We start from the raw sequence: 21,004 nt of genomic DNA on the forward strand, positions 1-21,004 counted from the left end.
GTCTCTCATGTGGTATCAGCCATTGATTGAGGTTCTGGGTTTGAGCCTGCCACTTTTGGACTCTCGCTTGCTGAGGTGTTCCAGAGAATGTCTCTGTAGATCTTAGAAAACTATTTTTTGATTTAAGTCATTGGAGTCCTGGCTGATATCCGAACAGAGGATGAACCGGAGATGTCATTGCCTTGGTCCTTTCACTATTGGTTGCTACTTCCCAGCGGATGTCACGTGGTGCAATACTGGCTAAACAGTATAATTTCTCCAGTGGTTTAGGGTGCAGACACCCCGTGATAATGCGGCATGTCTCCTTAAGAGCCACATCCACTGTTTTAGCGTGGTAAGATGCGTTCCACACTGGGCACGCATATTCTGCAGCAGAGTAGCAGAACGCAAGGGCAGATGTCTTCACTGTATCTGGTTGTGATCCCCAAGTTGTGCCAGTCAGCTTTCGTATGATATTGTTTCTAGCATCCACTTTGATGTTCAATCAGTAACAAATTATATTATTATTGTTATTATTACAAAAAAGAACAATATATATAAAGTCTATCATGAAATAGGTCATTTGAATGATCCAGCAGTTAGATAATTCATCAATAATATAATTAAAATGATTTACTTTTTAAAAGGAAGACTAAACTAGCCCTTCTGTGTTCCTTCCATCAAGATACCCACCAAAGCCCCCGGTGGTGCAGTGGGTTAAACCCCTGTGCCGGCAGGACTGAAAACTGACAGGTCACAGGTTCGAATCCAGGGAGAGGTGGATGAGCTCTCTCTATCAGCTCCAGCTCCTCATGCGGGGACATGAGAGAAGCCTCCCACAAGGATGATAAAAACATCAAATCATCCGGGCGTCCCCTGGGCAATGTCCTTGCAGACAGCCTATTCTCTCACAACAGAAGCGACTTGCAATTTCTCAAGTCGCTCCTGACACGACAAAAAAAAAAACCCTCTGCTGTTGCCCAAGGTTGTATTTTGTGTATTATTCAGTCAAATGTATTGAATTTATATCACACTGTTTCGCAGGCCGTGTGATAATATAATCCAGTTTTTGAATCCAAATTATCTGCTTTGGATTATATTTTTAATCCTTTGCTATGTTTACTGTTTTATTTTGCTTTGATGTGTTTATGTTAAATCTCATACGTTATGTGAACATCTGTATTGATATATTGTCGAAGACTTTCATGGCTGGAATCACTGGAATCATTGTTGTAGGTTTTTTGGGCTTTACGGCCATGTTCTAGAAGCACTCTCTCCTGATGTTTCACCTGCATCTATGTCAGGCATCCTCAGAGATTTTGAGGTCTGTTGGAAACTAGGAAAATGGATTTTATATATCTGTGGAAAGTCCAGGGTGGGAGAATGAACTATTGTCTGTTGGAGCTAGGTGTGAATGTTTCAATTGGCCACCTTGATTAGCATTTGATGCCCTGACAGTTTTTAGGTGTGGCTTGTTCCTGCCTGGGGAAATCCTTTGTTGAGAGGTGATTAGTTGTTTCTGATTGTTTCTTGTCTGAAGTTCCCCTGTGTTTGAGTTCTGTTCTTTATTTACTGTTATAATTTTAGAGATTTTTAATACTGGTGGCCAGATTTTGTTCATTATCATTATTTCTGTTGAAATTGTCCACACGCCTGTGGATTTCAATGGCTTCTCCAGAGATATATGAATCCAATTTTCCTAGTTTCCAACAGACCTCACAACCTTTGAAGATGCCTGCCATAAATGCAGGCGAAACGTCAGGAGAAAATGCTTCTAGAACATGGCCATACAGCACGAAAAACCTACAACAACCGTGTACTGATATAGTCCTCTTACAATAACTACGCAATCTAACTCAGGCATGGGTAAACTTCAGCCCTCCAGGTGTTTTGGACTTCAACCCCCAATGGGCAGTTAGGAATTGTGGGCGTTGAAGTTCAAAACACCTGGAGGGCCAAAATTTGCCCATGTCTGATCTAACTGAATATGGAGCATTTAAGTATTTACAATTCTCCTTCCAAATCCATGACTCCAACAATGCCTGCCGTGAATAAAAACAACAGAACCATGCCCATCAAAATACACATTGAACCAACTATACCATTAAAACAAACATATGCGCATTAATAATATATGAAAAGGAAAATACCAAAAAATCCAGCACATCCATTTTAAAATAATTTTCCACTGCAGACAGACCATGACTAAAGGTTCTTTGCCAGCCACAAGGAAAACAAGAAGATTGGTCAATACTCCTTTCAATTTGGAGTTTCGTCATCTGGGAGCAACCACCAAGAACCACTCTTTTGTATCTGCACAAAACATACTTTTGAAAGTGGGGAGAATGACAGAAAAGCCCATCCCACAGATCTCAAAGGCCAGCAAGGCTTATATAAATAAACACAATCTTTGAAATAATCTGGACCAAGCCATGTCTGATTTTATAAAAGGAGCTGCCAGCATTCAAGACAGAACTAAAGCCCTGTTTCTTCCAGGAAACCTACCCACTAAGTTTTAAAAGCTGGATTTTAAATGTACACTCTCTTCGTATTTCAATATATGTTGATTTATTTTAATTCTTATACTATGTATTTTAATATATGTATTTTGGGATGATGTGTTCTAATGTATCTATTTAATGTTACTAATTGTATGGTGGTGTGATTTAATTGTGCTGCACCCTGCCTCAAACCGTGAGAAGAGGCAGGTAACAATCATCATCATTATTATTTGATACAAGATTAGTACACAGCAAACAAAATCACTATGTTGGCTTTTGTATTCAATCATACATTGGACACTTCCCAAGTGTCTAGGCCCATGTGATGTATTGCAAATCAGGCATGCAGATTTGAGTAGGGTGGCCTTTTGCATCTGATAGATAGTAATTTTGTCAGCTCTGATTGTTTTTAAGTGCAGGCTAAGGTTTTTAGGCACTGCACCTAGTGTGCCGGTCACCACTGGGACCACCTTTACTAGTTTGTGCCAGAGTCTTTGCAGTTCTATCTTTAAATCCTCATATCATGTGTGTTTTTCCAGTTGCTTCTCTTCAATTTTGCTGTCGCCTGGGATTGCAACATCAACAATCCATACTTGGTTTTTTTCCATGATTGTGAGGTCAGAAGTATTGTGCTTCAAAACTCTGTCAGTCTGAATTCGGAAGTCCCAAGTAGTTGGACGTGTTCATTTTCTGTAACTTTTTCAGGTTTGTATGCCACCATTTTTTTGTCACAGGCAGATGGTATTTGTGGCACAAGTTCCAATGAATCATCTGAGCAACGGTGTTATGCCTCTGCTTGTAGTCTGTCTGCACCATCTTCTTGCAGCAGCTGACGATGTGATCTATCATTTCATCTGCTTCCTTGCAGAGTTTAGATTGGGGATCTGTCATCTAATTTTAAACTCTGACTCTGATGGTATTGGTTCTAATGGCTTGTTCTTGGGCTGCCAGAATCAAGCCCTCCGTCTCCTTTTTCAAAGTCCCATTTGCGAGCCACATCCATGTTTTTTCTTTGTCAATTTTGCTCTCAATTTTTCCCAGGAACTGTTCATAGGGAGCCTTCTTTCGCCATTTTTCTCTTCTGCGCTGCATTGTATTTTTATGGTGTTCCCTCTTTGTCTTTTGCACTTTAAGCAGTTTTCTACTATTGACCTCCATTAGAATCATAGAATCATAGAATCAAAGAGTTGGAAGAGACCTCATGGGCCATCCAGTCCAACCCCCTGCCAAGAAGCAGGAATATTGCATTCATATCACCCCTGACAGATGGCCATCCAGCCAGTCAACAATCATTAATGTTGATTATTACTATTGCTGTTGCTATTGCTATCATCATCATCATCACTACTATTGCTACCAGGACTGAACTGCACCCAGAAATGGATTGGAAGCAACTAAAACTTTTGCAACACAAGAATTATACACTGCAAATCAACATAATGTGGTGGCTTTGAATGCTGGGCTAAGATTTAGGAAGACCATGATTCAAACCCAGTTCAACCATGGATAAACAATGCATGGCTTCAAAAACTTATTGGTTAACATGTAAACACATTGAGCCGTGGGCAAGTCACCCCCATTAAGCCTTAGAGCAATGATTCTCAACCTGTGGATCGCGACCCCTTCGGGGGTCGAATGGCAATTCACAGGGTTCACATAAGACCATTGGAAAACACACATTTCTGTTGGTCTTAGGAACCAAAACACCACTCACTTATTTGCTACCCCCTTCGCTTCCCAGAGGCTTCTTCTTCCTCGGAGGGAGGTAGTGATGTCACTCAGCCCCATCCCCTCCATTTTAGGAGGAAGAGACAGGAGCAACAGAGATGAGGTTTGCTTTGGAGCCAAGAGGGAAGAGGGAGGAGGAGGAGTTGGAGGTGAAAAGGGAGAAGGTGAGAGAGGGAGGGCCACTGTACACCAGACAGCCACTGTACACCAGACTCTACTGTGGCCAAAGAATAGTGTTGCACTGGCTTTGCCTCCTCTACAGACAGACATATCCTTCGACGGACTGCTCACCTCCTGTGATAGCAAAACCTGGACAGTCAGAGTTGGGGAATCCAGCTCCCCTCGCCTCCTCTCTGGCACAATGGCATCCCCTTCGGCAGCCCGAGGTCGTCGTCCTCCGGTCACAGCAATGCCTTCCTGCTCTGCTTTCTTCCGGTCTTCTTCAATCTCCTATAAATGGGGAAAGGAATCAAGTGTATCATAACCAAGTTCCTCTCCCATGGAAAACCCTAACCTTTTCCCAAGAACATCCATATCCCCAGCCATAGATCTTCGCCTGTCCTTCTTTTCCTTTTTGGAAACAGGGTGAATCCTTCCACCAAAAGCCCTCCTCTGCTGTGATTGGCCAGCTTCCTAGCCAAGGGGAGGGCTGTTTCTGAGACTCCAAGCAAGGAAGGGGAGAGCAGGTATGCTCGGTGCATGACAGCATGGTGCACATGTGCGGGTGAGGGAGACCGTGCAAATTTGGGAGGGAGGCTCGTACCAGCAAGTCCCTTTAAGGCATGAGGGCTCTGTGTGGGAGTTTGGTAGGGTTCAGAATGCTCTATAAATCTCAGAAACAACAACTCCAAAATGTCAAGGTCTATTTTCTCCAAACTCCACCAGTGTTCACATTTGGGCATATTGAGTATTCGTGCCAAGTCTGGTCCAGATCCACCATTGTTTGAGTCCACAGTGCTCTCTGTATGTAAATTAATTACAACTCCAAAACTCAAGGTCAGTGCCCACCAAACCCTTCCATTATTTTCTCTTGGTCATGGGAGTTCTCTGTGCCAAGTTTGGTTCAATTCCATCATTGGTGGAGTTCAGAATGCTCTTTGATTGTAGGTGAACTATAAATCCCAGCAACTACAATTCCCAAATCACAAAATCAATTCCCAAATCACAAAATCAATTCCCCAAATCCCACCAGTATTCGAATTTGGATGTATCGGGTATTTGTGCCAAATTCTTCCAGTGAATGAAAATCCATCCTACATATCGTATAATGGATTCCTAATTGGTTCTGTCATAAAAACATGTGGAAAAGTTTGTTAAACTTTCAAGTTGAATAAAACATTGCTTTTTAAAAAGTGCCATTCTTGTATTCTAGACCGCATACTCCTGAGTCAGTGCACACACCAGGGAGATTATAATCAGCCTTTACAATTCCAAGGATATCTCAACCACAGTAGCAGTCTTAATATAACTTGGCACTGCGTCATTTCCTAAAACGTCTGCCTGGGAAACCCGACTATATAGAAGTCTGGGTGGCCCAACTTTGCCAGAGGCAATGTAGCTGACCCAGTCTAAGGTTTTGGTAGGTTTGGCCTTTCTTTTCCTCCATGCAGAGGATCCAGGTCACGGGGCAGTCCAGCACCAGCTGACCCTTTGGCCACAGCACCTGCGGACGTGCCTGTCCATGTGCCACGCTAATTAGCTTAAGGAGTCTCATCTTCTTTGCCATGCACACACTCCCAACAGACACAGAGGCCAGCTAAGTGTATCCTGATTCATAGAGTCCAAAGAACAGCCAGGTGCCCCCATCACAGAACTCAAGAGAATTCTAGAGTTGGATGAGACCCCAAGGGCCATCCAGTCCAACCCTGTTCCGCCAAGAAGGAATACACAATCAAAACACTTCTGACAGATGGTCATCCAGCTGTTAGGGAACTCTTTTTGTTAGGGAAAACTACCCTAAAATATAGCAGAGAATTCAAAAATACAAACAGGATACAAAAGTGGAGCATCAGCTCATTAGCAAGCAAAGCACAAAGTGCAATGTGATGTGATTGCAAAGGACTCAGAGCTTAGGAGGTAAACATGCAGAGTCCAATCTTTTAAAAATCACAAAAGGTTTATTTACAATGATAAGAAATGACTGCATTTCTTAATAATCAATACCTGGGTCTGAGCTACTCTAACACCCATCTCTTCTAAGGTTTCAAGAGAGGAAAGACCTCAATCACTGCTTCTCTCCTAACACACAAGTAGAGAGAGATCTCAAAGCACACAGCACGTACTCTCCATACTAAAGTGTAAGAAGTCAGATCCAAAAAGCTTGTAATAGAAAAGTATCCATTTTAAATAACCAATCAAAATGAGAGCAAAGACAGAGAGGAGAGAGCAAATAGATACATTCCCAACTGTCATTCAGGAGACATGGGGGAAGAGAAACTCCCAGACTATACTAAACTGTTCCTCATTGAAGACTTGAGACTTGGGCATGAGGTCAGGTTGGTTTTCCCCTGACATTAAGTGCAGTCATATCCAACTCTGGGTTGTGGTGCTCATCTTACTTTTCTAAGCTGAAGAGCCGGCATTGTCCGTATATACCTCCAAGGTCATGTGGCCGGCATGACTGGAGCGCCGTTACCTTCCCGCCGGAGCGGTACCTATTGATCTACTCACATTTGCATGTTTTCGAACTGCTAGGTTGGCAGAAGCTGGGGCTAATAGCGGAAGCTCACACCGCTTTCCAGATTCGAACCTGCGACCTTTTAGTCAACAACCTCAGCAGCTCAGAGCTTTAACACACGTGCCACCAGAGACTCCTTGGGCATGTGGGGTTGAAGTCTAACACTAGCCTCTACTCACCACTCCCTTGGCCAAATTGGACCCCTTCTCCCTAAAGCAGTAGCATCAACCAAGTAACAACATCAGAAGGCACAGCATCAAAACAACTACAGTGTTCTCTCACTTATTGCGGGGTTTCCAGTCCAAGACCACCCGCAATAAGTGAAAATCCGCAAAGTAGGGGTGCCATATTAATTTTAATATTTGTACATTATCTTATATATTTTATATATTATTTTCTTACCCGCACTTCCTTATCCACCTCCCAGCCCATCCCAAGGGCACCTGCTTGCCTCCCTGACCTCAACAGAGCCTCCCAAGCCATGCAGGCAGAAACAGGCCAGGGAAGCAGGCCTTCCCCACCGCGTCTCAGGCCGCCACACTTCTGGGGTCTGTGGAGGCCAGGGAGGCAGGCTTTCCCCACCATGCTTCAGGCTGCCACACTTCCAGGGTCCCTGGCCTCCCTTGGACGTAAATATTTTTTATTTTTTATTAATATTTTCAAAAACCTGCGAAACAGCGAGTCCGCTAAAAGCGAACCGCGAAATAGCAAGGAAACTACATTTTTTGTGCAGCATATCTGCAGAAATTTATTATTTTTATACAAATATCCTGACAGTTAGACATAGTTGTAAAGACATTTTTGTACACCCAGCTTAGATGTACTGTATCAATATACATACATGATAAATTCTATGCTAAATCGCTTTTCAACCCTCCCAATGCTCACACGCTTTGTAGTCATTATTAGTCAATTCCAGTGACAGGTTGAAGGGTGTGGCTTCATCTGCACATTGTTTTGTTGACACTCTATTTTTGGATCAAGTTTTGTGGCATTAAAAGAGGTAAACATTTCCCTTTAACATTAAGTCTAGTCACGTCCAACTCTGGTGGGTGATACTCATCTCCATTTCTAAGCCAAAGAGCCAGCGTTGTCCGTAGCCACCTCCAAGGTCATGTGGCCAGCATGACTGCATGGACCACCGTTACATTCCCACCGGAGTGGTACCTATTGATCTACCCACATTTGCATGTTTTCGAACTGCTTGGTTGAAACCGCTTTGAGTCCCCCCAGGGGTAAGAAAGGTGGTATATAAATACTGTAAATAAATAAACAAATAGTCAGAAGCTGAAGCTAACAGCAGGAGCTCACTCCATTCTCCAGATTCGAATTACAAGCCTTTATTTATTTATTTACAGTATTGCTATCCTGCCTTTCTCAGCCCGAAGGCGACTCAATCAGCAAGTTCAGCAGCTCAGCGGTTTAATCCGCTGCGCCACCGGGGGCTCCCTATTTACATTATGTAAATGTTAAATTACTTCTTTGTTTACTTACCCTTGAGCCAAGGCAGTTACAGCTGTATCAAAGTGCATCCATTCTACAATGTAGCTGTACTTTTCAGACAGCAAACAAAAACTATAGTATGTAACAAAGTTTGAAAAACAGTTCCTGGTTTGATAGTGTTATTCCCTGTTTAATTGGGTGATACTTAGTTTAAAAGCTCCAGAAACTTTGTTTATATGGCTGCAACAAACTAGGTTGAATTGGTTGAGACTCTAGGAGATAGTCATTGAAAAACTATAGGAAAAATGTGCTATAGAAGGATGTCCCACCCGCAAAAAGAGAGTTTTGGGTAGTTTAATAAACTTTTTCCATGCTTTTATGACAGGACCAATTAGGAAATGGCATTTATAACCCAGGAGCAAAAATAGTGCTATTATAAAGTCATTCTCCCACTCGATGGCTTGAGTTCTTCCATGCTGTACTCTAGTCATGGGCCAACTTTGGTCTTCTGGGTGTTTTGGACTACAACTCCCACCATTCCTAACAGCCTCAGGCCCCTTCCTTTTCCCCCTCAGCCGCTTAAGCGGCTGAGGGGGAAAAGGAAGGGGCCTGAGGCTGTTAGGAATGGTGGGAGTTGCAGTCCAAAACACCCAAAAGGCCAAAGTTGGCCCATGCCTGGAGTGCACAATGAGAAGGGTTTCGTTCCCACTTGTATCCTTATTTCAGGCATCTATCGCTCACCTGATAGCGCTTGATCAGCGCCTGGTTCTTGCGCCGCAGCGCCTCGATGCGCTTGTCCAGCTCCGCATCCTTCTCCTCCTTCGACTTCAGGTCCAAAGAAGCCGACTGCAGGAAAAGGCAGAAAGTAAATAATGTGGCAACCCATGCAGACACCCAAGCTCACCCTGATAAGCATCTACACTGAGGAATGAATGCAGTGTGACACCACTTTAGCTGCCTTTTCTGAATGCAATGGAATCCTGGGTGTGGTAGCAAATCACTGCCATTTGATGCATGTCATTTCAGAATGCAGGTGAATTGCATTCAGTTCAATCTGCATTACTTGGCAGGATTTAGAATCCTAGAATTATTGACTTGGAAGAGACGTCGTGGGCCATCCAGTCCAACCCCCTGCCAAGAAGCAAGAAATCACATTCAAAACACCCTCGACAGATGGCCATCCAGCTTCTGCTTAAAAGCCTCCAAAGTAGGAGCCTCCACCACACTCCAGAGCAGAGAGTTCCACTACTGAACATCTCTCACAGTTAGGAAGTTTTTTCTCATGTTCAAGTGGAATCTCCTTTCCTGTAGTTGGAAGCCTCCTAGTCTCCAGGGCAGCAGAAAACAAGCTTGCTCCCTCCTCCCTATGACTTCCTCTCACACATTTATACATGCCCCTCTTCATATCTCCTCTCAGCCTTCTCTTCTGCAGGTTGAACATGCCCAGCTCTTTAAGCCGCTCCTCATAGGGATTGTTCTGCAGAACCTTGACAATTTGAGTCGCCCTCCTCTGGACACATCTCACCTTAGGGCCCTTCCACACAGCCCTATGTCGCAGAATATCACGGCAGAAAATCCCAAAATATCTGCTTTGAACAGATAAACCAGTTCAAAGCAGATATTGTGGATATTCTGGGATACAAGGCTGTGTGGAAGGGCCCTTAGAGTCAACACCTCCCTTCAATTGTGGTGCCCAGAACTGCACTGCCAAAGAGTTCCCAAAGTCCCCCATGAGCAAAATCTGGCAACCAGTACTGAAATAAGCATCTATAATCATAACAGTAAATAAAGAAAGTCACTCAAAATCAGGGGAAATTCCAAACAAGAATCAACCAGGGCCAGCTAATCACCTCCCAACAAAGGATTCCCCAGGCAGGAGGCAGCCAGAACTTGAAACTGCTAGCCCATTAAATGTTAAGCATGGTGGCCAATTGAAACATTCACACTTGCCTTCAACAAGCGTATTAATTTTAGAGGGTTTTTTTAATACTGGTAATTTTAAAAAAATTAATTAAAATTAATTTTCATGGTTTCCTCCTTTCTGTTGAAATTGTCCGCATGCTTGTGGAATTTAATGGCTTCTCCATGTAGTCTAACAACCAGCAACCTGCCAGGTTTTGAAGCTGCAAGGCCATTCAATGCTAATCAAGGTGGCCAATTGAAACATTCAAAGTTGCCTCCAACAGACAACAGTTCTTTCTCCCACCCTGGACATCATTCCACAGATATATAAACCCCACTTGCCTAGTTTCCAACAGACCCCACAACGTCTGTGGATGCCTGCCATAGATGTGGGCGAAATGCCAGGAGGGAATGCTTCTGGAACATAGCCATACAGCCTAGAAAACCCACAGCAACCCGGTGGAAGCTGTGTTTATCAAACTGACATTCTTACTTCCAGATGTATGAAGACAACAATGCCACCTTTGAGGGATGCTGCTAAGTAAAAACAGTAAAAAAAGAGCAGCACTCAGAAAACTGGGGAATTCCAGACAGGAAACAATCATGTTCAGCTAACACATCCCAAAAAAAGTGGAGCCCCCAGTGGCTCAGTGGGTTAAACCTCTGTGCCGGCAGGACTGAAGACCGACAGGTTGCAGGTTCGAATCCAGGGAGAGGCGGATGAGCTCCCTCTATCAGCTCCAGCTCCTCATGCGGGGACATGAGAGAAGCCTCCCACAAGGATGATACAAACATCAAATCATCCAGGCGTCCCCTGGGCAACGTCCTTGTAGACGGCCAATTCTCTAATACCAGAAGCGACTTGCAGTTTCTCAAGTCACTCCTGATATGATAAAAAAAATCCCAAAAAAGGATTTCCCCCAGGCAGGAAGCAGCCAGTCTTTGAAGCTGCAAGGTTATTTAATGCTAATCAAGGTAGCCAGAGTTCTTTCTCCCACCCTGGATATTATTCCAAAGATATATAAACCCAATTTTCCTAGTTTCCAACAGACCTCACAACCTCTGAGGATGCCTGCCACAGATGCAGGCGAAACGTCAGGAGAGAATGCTTCTGGGACACAGACAAACTCATAACAACCCATGAAATCCTCAGACAATACATGAGTCGCCAAAGTGCCAAACTCCAGGACGCCATTGCGTTGATTAAAGCGGTGTCAAAGTGCATTAAACCTGCAGCGTGGGTGCAATTGCCCAGGTCTTGGCTTGGCCTTGAGGGCAAAGCTCAGAGGGCAGCCTTCCCTTGGAAAGCCTCCTCCTCAAACAAGGCCCTTTTGGAGGGCGAAGCTGAGCCAAGACTGAACCAAAACAAAGTCAATTCCCCACCAAGATCCCTTTCCCTCCTTACCATCTTTTCCACCCGCGAAAGGGAGCAGCCAGGTCTGCAATGCAAAGAGAAGCAGAGTCAGAAGCATGCATGGAAGGGTTTCTTAAAGGGGGGAGAGGGAGAAAAGGGGACTAATTTCCCCCAATTGCCCTCCAATCCTTGCTCTTTCTGCCCTTACCTGCCCCCGCCCTGCAAGAGAAACAGAAACCGGATTAACCCCCCCCCCCTTCCTTCTCTGGATCCTCCCTCCTTCTCCCCACGTGGCCTCCGTTTCCGCTTCCTTCCCCACCGAAGAGGAGGAGACTGGCACTGAGGTCACGGGTGCATCTACACATGTCGAATTAACGCAGTTCCATAACGCTCCATCTTCGGGGGTTGTCTCTGCCCTCTTTGGCAGAAAAAGGCAACTATGTAACACGAGTTTGTGTTCCTGCTTCCATGTCATTTCCTAATTGGTTCTATCAACAAAAAACATTGGAAAAGTTCAAATGCTAATGAAGGTGGTCAGTTGAAACATTCACCCCTAGCTTCAGCAGAGAGCTCTTTGCCCCACCCTGGTCATTCCACAGATATAGAAACCCATTTTCCTATTTCCAACAGACCTTACTACCTCTGAGGATGCTTGCCATAGATGCAGGCGAAACATCAGGAGAAATGCCTCTAGACCATGGCCCTATAGCCCGAAAAAACCTACAAGAACCTAGTGATTCCAGCCATGAAAGCCTTCGACAATACATTGGAAAAGTTGAGTTTTTGTTGGTTTTTTGGCCTGCATGGACATGTTCTAGAAGCATTCTCTCCTGACGTTTCGCCTGCATCTGTGGCAAGCATCCTCAGAGATTGGGAGGTTTCCCCCCGGCAGCAACCAGCCAGGCTTTGAAACTGCAAAGATATTCAATGCCGTTGGGGGAAGAAGGTTGGGGTATAAATATAGGAAATAAATAAAATAAAAATAATCAAGGTGGCATGTTGCAACATTCACACTTAGAATCGGAGTTGGAAGAGACCTCATGGGCCATCCAGTCCAACCCCCTGCCAAGAAGTAGGAAAATTGCATTCAAAGCACCCCCGACAGATGGCCATCCAGCCTCTGTTTCAAAGCCGCCAAAGAAGGAGCCTCTACCACACTCCAGGGCAGAGAGTTCCACCGATGAACAGCTCTCACAGTCAGGAAGTTCTTCCTCATGTTCAAGTGGAATCTCCTTTCTTGTAGTTTGAAGCCATTGTCCCATGTCCTAGTCTCCAGGGCGGCAGAAAACAGGCTTCCTCCCTCCTCCCTGTGACTTCTTCTCACATATTTATACATGGCTATCATATCTCCTCTCAGCCTTCTCCAGGCTAAACATGCCCGGCTCTTTAAGCCGCTCCTCATAAGGCTTGTCCTCCAGACCCTTGATCCTTTTAGTTGCCCTTCTCTGGACGCATTCCAGCCTGTCAATATCTCTCAGATCAGCACTCAGGAAACGGGAATTACAGACAAGAAACAATTAGGGCCAGCTAACACCTCTCAACAAAGGATCCACCATGCAGCAACCAGCCAGGCTTTGAAGTTGCAAGGCTATTCTATGCTAATCAAGGTGGTCAATGGCAACATTGTCCTCAGGCAGAGAAGAGATCTTTCTCTCACCCTGGACATGATTTCACAGATATATTAACCCCCCACTTGCCTACTTTTGAACAGACCTCACAACCTCTGAGGATGCCTGCCATAGATGTGGGTGAAACATCAGGAGAGAATGCTTCTAGAACATCACCATACCGCCCGAAAAACCTACAACAACCCAGTGATTCCGGCCATGAAAGCCTTCAACAGTACATTTGAAAAGTTTCTTAAACTTGCTTGTTGTAGGTTTTTCAGGCTATATGGCCATTTTCTAGAGGCATTCTCTCCTGACATTTCACCTGCATCGATGGCAAGCATCCTCAGAGGTAGCCTTCGACAATACATTTTCTTAAACTGCTTAGGCTTTGTTTCTTTGGGAGTATCTTGCAATAACACATTTTGCACATTTTCAATTACCTTGGGCCCTTCCGCACAGCCCTATATCTTATAATATCAAGGCAGAAAGTCCCACATTTACCTGTTTTGAACTAGAATCTATGGCAGTGTTTACTCAATTAAAAAGCAGATACTGTGGGATTTTCTGCCTTGATATTCTGGGATATAGAACTTTGTGGAAGGGCCCTATCTCATCCAGTCTCAACCAAATCAACATAGGGTTGTTGTGAGTTTTCCAGGCTGTATGGCCATGTTCCCGAAGCATTCTCTCCTGATGTTTCACCCACATCTATGGCAGGCATCCTCAGAGGTTGTGAGGTCTGTTCAAAAGTAGGCAAGTAAGGTTTATATATCTGTGGAATAATGTCCAGGGTGGGAGAAAGAACTGTCTGTCTGAGGCAAGTCTGAATTTTGCCAGTGACCACCTTGATTAGCATAGAATAGCCTTGTAGCTTCAAAGCCTGGCTGGTTGCTGCATGAGGGATTCTTTGTTGGGAGGTGTTAGCTGGCCCTGATTGTTTTGTGTCTGGGATTCCCCTGTTTTCTGAGTGCTGATCTTTATTTACTGTCCTGATTGTAGAGTAGCCAGATTTTTTTTTTCATTGTCATGGTTTCTTCCTTTCTGTTGAAATTGTCCACATGCTTGTGGATTTCAATGGCTTCTCTGTGTAGTCTGACATGGTGGTTGTGAGAGTGGTCCAGCATTTCTGTGCTCTCAAATAATATGCTGTGTCGAGGTTGGTTCATCAGGTGCTCTGCTATGGCTGACTTCTCTGGTTGGAGTAGTCTGCAGTGCCTTTCATGTTCCTTGATGCGTGTCTGGGAGCTGCGTTTGGTGGTCCCTATGTAGACTTGTCCACAGCTGCATGGTATACGGTAGACCTTAATGTGATCCTATGAGCTTGCTATGATTGAGTCGAGATTCAAAGCTTGGTCTCTGGAGTCTTGGACCCCCCTCACCTTTACACTGATCAGTTAGTCAGAGAAGCAGAGAGTGTTTGAGGACTGGGACATCCGTAGGGATACCGAGGTGCTTGTTTATAAAGCTATTGTCCTCCCAACTCTGCTGTACACCTGCGAAACATGGACTGTCTACAGACGTCACATGCAACTCCTAGAACGATTCCATCAGCGTTGCCACTTGCAAATCTCTTGGGAAAACACGTGGATAAATGTCAGTGTGCTGGAAGAAGCAAAGACCACCAGCACTGAAGCGATGGCCCTCCATTATCAACTCCGCTGGACTGGCCATGTTGTCTGGATACCCGATCACCGTCCCCCAAAGCAGTTGGTCTACTCCGAACTTAAGAACAGAAAACAGAAAGTTGGTGGGCAGAAAAAGAGATTTAAATATGGGCTCAAACTAACCTTAAAAACTGTGGCATAGACACTGAGAACTGGGAAGCCTTGGCCTTTGAGCACTCCAGCTGGAACTCAGCTGTGACCAGTAGTGCTGTAGAATTTGAAGAGGCACGAATGGAGGGTGAAAGAGAGCAAGGTGCCAAGAGGAAGGTGTGTCAAGCCAGCCCTAACTGTGACAGCCTTCCATCTGGAAAGCGATGCTCTCACTGGAGGAGAACATGTGGGTCAAGAATAGTACCCAACTGCCAAGACACTACACTTGGAAGGCCATCATACTCGGACAACGAGGAATCGCCTAAGTAAGTAAGTACTTACTTACTTACTTAGGCGATCCCTCATTGTCCGGGTAGGATTGGCTTCCAAGATCAGTGTACTGGTGGGTCTGTAGGTGACTGTGGAGCCCTATTCTTGATCTGCATCTCCTCCCGCATTGGTTTCCAGGTGGAAGGCGGTCTCTGTCAGGGTTGGCTTGACGTGCCTTCCTCTTGGCACATTTCTCTCTTTTGCCTTCCATTCGTTCCTCTTCAAATTCTACAGCACTGCTGGTCACAGCTGACCTCCAGCTGGACCGCTCAAGGGCCAGGGCTTACCAGTTCTCATTGTCTATGCCAGAGTTTAAGTAAGTAAGTAAAGTAAAGTAAATAAGGTGTACAGTAGACTCCTACAGAGGTTAGAGCATCCCTCTTGACCTTTGCTGAATGGAGCATTTGTTGTATTTTCATGATTTCCTCTTTTCTGTTGAAATTGTCCAAACACAAAACCTGAGAAGATTAAAGACCTTGCAAAATTGCAACTCCCAGTATTCTATAGCCTTAAGCTATGGCAGTGAAAGTGGTGTAAAACTGCATTAATTCTACAGTGTAGGCTCAGAGGAGATTGTTGTGAGATCTATTCCAGACTATCTCAATGTGTAGTTGCACCCCTATACCACTAGATGGCAGCATTGGATGGTGAGGAGGAAGCCTGAACTAGGGTTCTGGGCAAAAGCAAGAAACCAATTTGGGGGAATGGGTTTATAGGGGAATGGACTACCTGGAGAGCCTGTTGTTTTTGCCCTGAACAAATACTTCCATAATTCCTGGCCTGCTCATAGTGTGACTTCTGCAGAACCACAACAGTGGAAAAGTCTCCAGGTTAGCCAAGATCTCTCAAGATAGCTCCCACCTGATTCTGCAAAGGAGCTTCTTTGGAAATGGAGTCAAGTCCTCTTCTTCAGTGGGGACCCAAATTGCAATGTCAAGATGCAAATGGTGGCTCATGGAAGTTAGCAGTTTATTGGAACTCATTATTGGGGACTTTCCTGATTACACTTGCTTCTTTGAGATGTTATGATGCTAGAGTTGGAGCATCCTTCAAGAGTAATAGGATTCCTTCCACATAAGAAGTGATTGACTGGGGCAGGATTAAGCATTTAAGACACATGTATTTATCCTTTTTTTTCAAGGAGTGTGTGTCTGAGTGAGAAAAATGGATATCCATCCACAGTGGCTGGATCTACACTGCCACATAAACCAGTTTTTTAATCTAGGTTATTTTTGGACGATATGTGTCTACATTACCATATATTTATTATTTATTTTGAACCTTTTTACCCTGCCCTTCTCAACCCTTAGGGGGGCTCAGGGGGGCTTCCAATTGGCAATAATTCAGTGCCGCATCATAAAATACAAAATAGCAAATATAACAATTAAAAACATGAACATTAGTAAATAAAGATTAAACAATATAGTTATGATCCATTTAGCTATTGCCAGTCTGGTGGCTATTTATCTAGCCATATACTAATGATTACTCTGCTTAACTTATCCAAAGCAACTTCCAAGCCATAGTCAAACATTATCAATTGTCCTTTAACCTAATTGCCCAAAGGCCTGGTCCCACAACCATGTTTTTACCTTCTTTCTAAAGGTGAGGAGGGATGACGATGACCTAATTTCCCTGGGAAGTGAATTCCACAGGCAGGGAGCTACCACCAAGAAGGCCCTGACCCTCTTCCCCGCCAAACATGTTCGAAACAAAGGCGAGGCCGAGAGCAGGGCCTCCCCAGAAGATCTTAAGCTCCGAGGTGGGACGTAGAAGGAGATACGTTCGGACAAGTATGCTGGACCAGAGCCGTATAGGGTTTTATAGGTCAAGGCCAGCACTTTGAAGTGTGCTCAGAATTGGATCGGCAGCCAGTGGAGCTGACACAACAGGGGGGTGGTATGCTCCCTGTATGATGCCCCGGTGAGTAATCTAGCTGCCACCCATTGGACTAATTGCAGTTTCCGAACAGTCTTCAAAGGCAACCCCACGTAGACCGTGTCACAGCAAATGAGATCTATGTGCTGGATTTTGTATCACAAAATCACAAGTTGAACACTTCCCAAGCGTCTAGGACTGTGTGATGTATTTTCAAATGATGCGCACAGATCCAAGTAAGGTGGCCTTTTGCAGTTGACATTTTGTCAATGTTTATTGTTCCCAAATGCCAGCTGAGATCTTTTGCCAATGACCACTGGGACCACCTGTACTGGTTTATGCTAGAGCCTTTGCAGTTCAATTTTGAGGTCCTGATAATGGCTGAGTTTTTCCTGTTGTTTTTCCTCAATGCGACTGTCACCTGGAATGCCAGAGTGAGCTTCCGACGAATTGTGTAGCTTGTTGTTGACCTTTGCAACCCGAAAGACAGTTGCCTCTGTCAAGTAGGAAAATTAGGTACCACCTATGTGTGGGGAGGCTAATTTAACAAAAATTTACGAGGCCATAAAAAAGGCTCCAGCAAAGCACTCCAGCAAAACCATGCAGGGAATGCGGAAGTACTTCATCAGTGTCGTAGATGGACGATGAAATTGACAGTTCCCCTGGCAGCCAGAAAAAGTTAAAATAGCCTCTGACTGTTTGTCTATATCTGTTGTGTTGGCATTGAATGTTTGCCATATATGTGTACATTGTAATCTGCCCTGAGTCTCCTGCGGGGTAAAAAGGGCGGGATATAAATACTGTAAATAAATATATAAATAATCCAAACTTTTTTATTTTATTATTATGAATATTATTTATTATAATAATATATTATTGTTGTTGTTGTTGTTGTTGTTGTTGTTGCTGTTATGTGTTGTCGAAGACTTTCATAGCGGCTGGAATCACTGGGTTGCTGTGAGTATTCCAAGCTGTATGGCCATGTTCCAGAAGCATTCTCTCCTGACGTTTCTCCCACATCTATGGCAGGCATCCTCAGAGGTTGTGAGGTCTGTTGGAAACTAGGCAAGTGAGGTTTATATATCTGTGGAATGTCCAGGGTGGAGAAAAAACTCTTCTCTCCCTGAGTGTGAATTTTGCAAATTTTGCAAATGACAACCTTGATTAGCATTGAATTGCCTTGCAGCTTCAAAGCCTGGTTGCTCCCTGCTTGGGGGAATCCTTTGTTGAAACCTGTCAGCTGTCCCTGATTATTTTATGTCTGGAATACCCCTGTTCTCTGAGTGTTATTCTTTATTTACTGTCCTGATTTTGGAGTTTTTAAATACTAGTAGCCAAATTTTATTCATTTCCACGGTTTCTTCCTTTCTGTTGAAATTTTGCACAGGCTTGTGGGTTTCAATGGCTTCTCTGTGTAGTCTAACTTGGTGTTTGTCAGAGTGGCGCAGCATTTCTGTGTTCTCAAATAATATGCTATGTCCAGGTTGATTCATCAGGTGATCTGCTATGACTGACTTCTCAGGTTGAATTAGTCTGCAGTAGCTTTCATGTTCCGTGATTCATGTCTGGACAATGCTGCTGCGTTGGGAAGTCCCTCTGTAGACTTGTAGATAGCTGCATGGTATACAGTAGACTCCTGAAGAGGTGAGAGGATCCCTCTTGTCCTTTGCCAAATGTAGCATTTGTTGGATTTTCTTAGTGGGTCTTTAGATAGTTTGTAGGTTGTGTTTCTTCCTCAGCTTCCCTATGTGGTCAGTGGTTCCCTTGATGTATATCAAGAACACTTTTCCTCTATTCACCGTGGAGGTGGTGGGGTTCGCAAATTCCTCTGGGTGGATCTTTGTCTTTACTCTCTTGGCTTGTTCTTGGTCTTGCAGCTCTTCTGATATCTGTGGTGGGGTATCCATTGGCCCTTAGAGCTCAGTTTACGTGGTTCTATTCACCGTGGAGGTGGTGGGGTTCGCAAATTATTTTTGTGAGATCTGCCAGGAATCAGCCAGGCTTTGAAGCTGTAAGGCCAGTCAATGCTAATCAAGGTGGCCAATTGCAACATTCACACTTGCCTCAAGCAGACAAGTGTTCTTTCTCCCACCCTGGATATTCCACAGATATATTAAACCCCACTTTCCTAGTTTCCAACAGACCTCACAACCTCTGAGGATGCCTGCCATAGATGCAGGTGAAACGTCAGGAGAGAATGCTTCTGGGTCATGGCCATACTGCCCGGAAAACTCGCATCACCCCAATAATAATAACAACAACAACAACAATAATAACTTTCTTTATAACCCACCCAATCTCTCCGAGGGGACTCAGGGCAGTTTCCAACAAAGGATGGCAAACATTCAATGCCATAAAACAATACAAAATGAACAAATGGCACCATTAATAAAACATCTATAACAAATTATAAAAACTACTCACAAAGTTTAAATAATTAAGTAAAACATATACTTCTATTAAATCTACAAAGTAACAAAACTAATCAGTTTCAAAACAATTTAAAAACAGAATAACATTATTATGTCATTTATCCGTCGCCAACAAACCAGCGTCAGGTGCAGTGTTCTAATCAAGCTCCTCATCCTAGGAACTCTCCTTAGTGCTGAACTATCATCTTAAATTAATTATGTAATTTGGAGGGTGTCTCTGGGCCCTTTCACACATCCATATAACTCAGAATATCAAGGCAGAAAATCCCACAATATCTGCTTTGAACTGGGTTATCTGAGTCCGCACTGCGATGCTCCTCCGCCATCAACTCCGCTCCCAAAGCAGTTACTCTACTCCAAATTCAAGAACAGAAAATGGAATGTTGGAGGACAGGAAAAGAGATTTAAAGATGAGCTCAAAGCCAAAATTAAAAACTGTGACATAGACACCAAGAACCGGGAAGCCCGGGCCCTTGAGCGCTCTAGCTGGAGGTCAGCTGTGACCAGCAGTGCTGTAGAATTTGAAGAGGCATGAATGGAGGGCGAAAGACATAGACGTGTCAAGAGGAAGGTGCATCAAGCCAACCCCGACCGGGACCAGCTTCCACTTGGAAACCGATGCCCTCACTGCGGGAGAACATGCGGGTCAAGAATAGGGCTCCACAGTCACCTACGGACCCACCGCCGGTACACTGCACTTGGAGTGTAATCTTACTTGGACAACGAGGGATCACCTAAAGTACATAAGCCATATAATCCAGTTGAAAGCAGGTAATATGGATTGTATTCATCTGTGTGGAAGGGGCCTCAGAAGCAAGCCAAACCCTTGAATGAGAACTCTCATCCACCACTGCTTTCATGTCATCAGAAGAGGGAATTGTAGCCATTGTTTGATCAAAACTTTGAAGAAGTTTGACACATCCTACAGTTCAGATGTTTTCTGCTACTTTCACCCCAAAATGTGGAGCAGATTTGGCACCCTGCTTACCTGAGAGCCATCATCTGCCACTAAAGACACACAAACACATGTACTGAGCTGCAGAAGTTGTATTTATTTATTTATTTATTTACAGTATTTATATTCCACCCTTCTCACCCTGCAGGGGACCATGGGCGGATCACAATGCACATATACATGGCAAACGTTGAATACTATGGACACACAACATATATAGACAGAGACACAGAGGCTATTTAATAATCCAGTTTCATGAGGGTATGCATTCTGAATTCCAGCCACTGGGGGAGCTGTTGCTTCACTGTCCACTTGTGATACCGATGGAGTACTTCCTCATTCTTTGCACGCTGTTGGAGAGTTTTATGATGTTGTAAATTAGCTAAATTAGCCTCCCCGCATAAGTGGTACCTAAATTTCCAACTTGACAGATTAAACTATCTTTTGGGCTCCAAAGGTCA

The 21,004-nt window shown here is 44.2% G+C and overlaps 1 protein-coding gene across 2 annotated transcripts in view; it reads right to left on the minus strand.

The window, feature by feature from the left end:
• The window catches only part of LOC137094900 (coiled-coil domain-containing protein 9-like), a 28,948-nt gene extending 17,108 nt beyond the window's left edge, over positions 1 to 11,840 (minus strand). For both annotated transcript variants that reach the window (XM_067460847.1, XM_067460846.1), the window contains exons 1-4: positions 11,793 to 11,840; positions 11,636 to 11,669; positions 9,070 to 9,174; positions 4,500 to 4,658 (exon numbers count right to left, since the gene is read on the minus strand). In XM_067460847.1, coding sequence (XP_067316948.1) covers positions 4,500 to 4,658; positions 9,070 to 9,174; positions 11,636 to 11,638 — 267 coding nt within the window. In that variant the 5' untranslated portion in view covers positions 11,639 to 11,669; positions 11,793 to 11,840. The remainder of the gene's footprint in view (positions 1 to 4,499; positions 4,659 to 9,069; positions 9,175 to 11,635; positions 11,670 to 11,792) is intronic.
• Positions 11,841 to 21,004: the final 9,164 nt, after the last annotated feature.

Source organism: Anolis sagrei, chromosome X, assembly GCF_037176765.1.
Source record: "Anolis sagrei isolate rAnoSag1 chromosome X, rAnoSag1.mat, whole genome shotgun sequence".
Taxonomy (NCBI): domain Eukaryota; kingdom Metazoa; phylum Chordata; class Lepidosauria; order Squamata; family Dactyloidae; genus Anolis; species Anolis sagrei.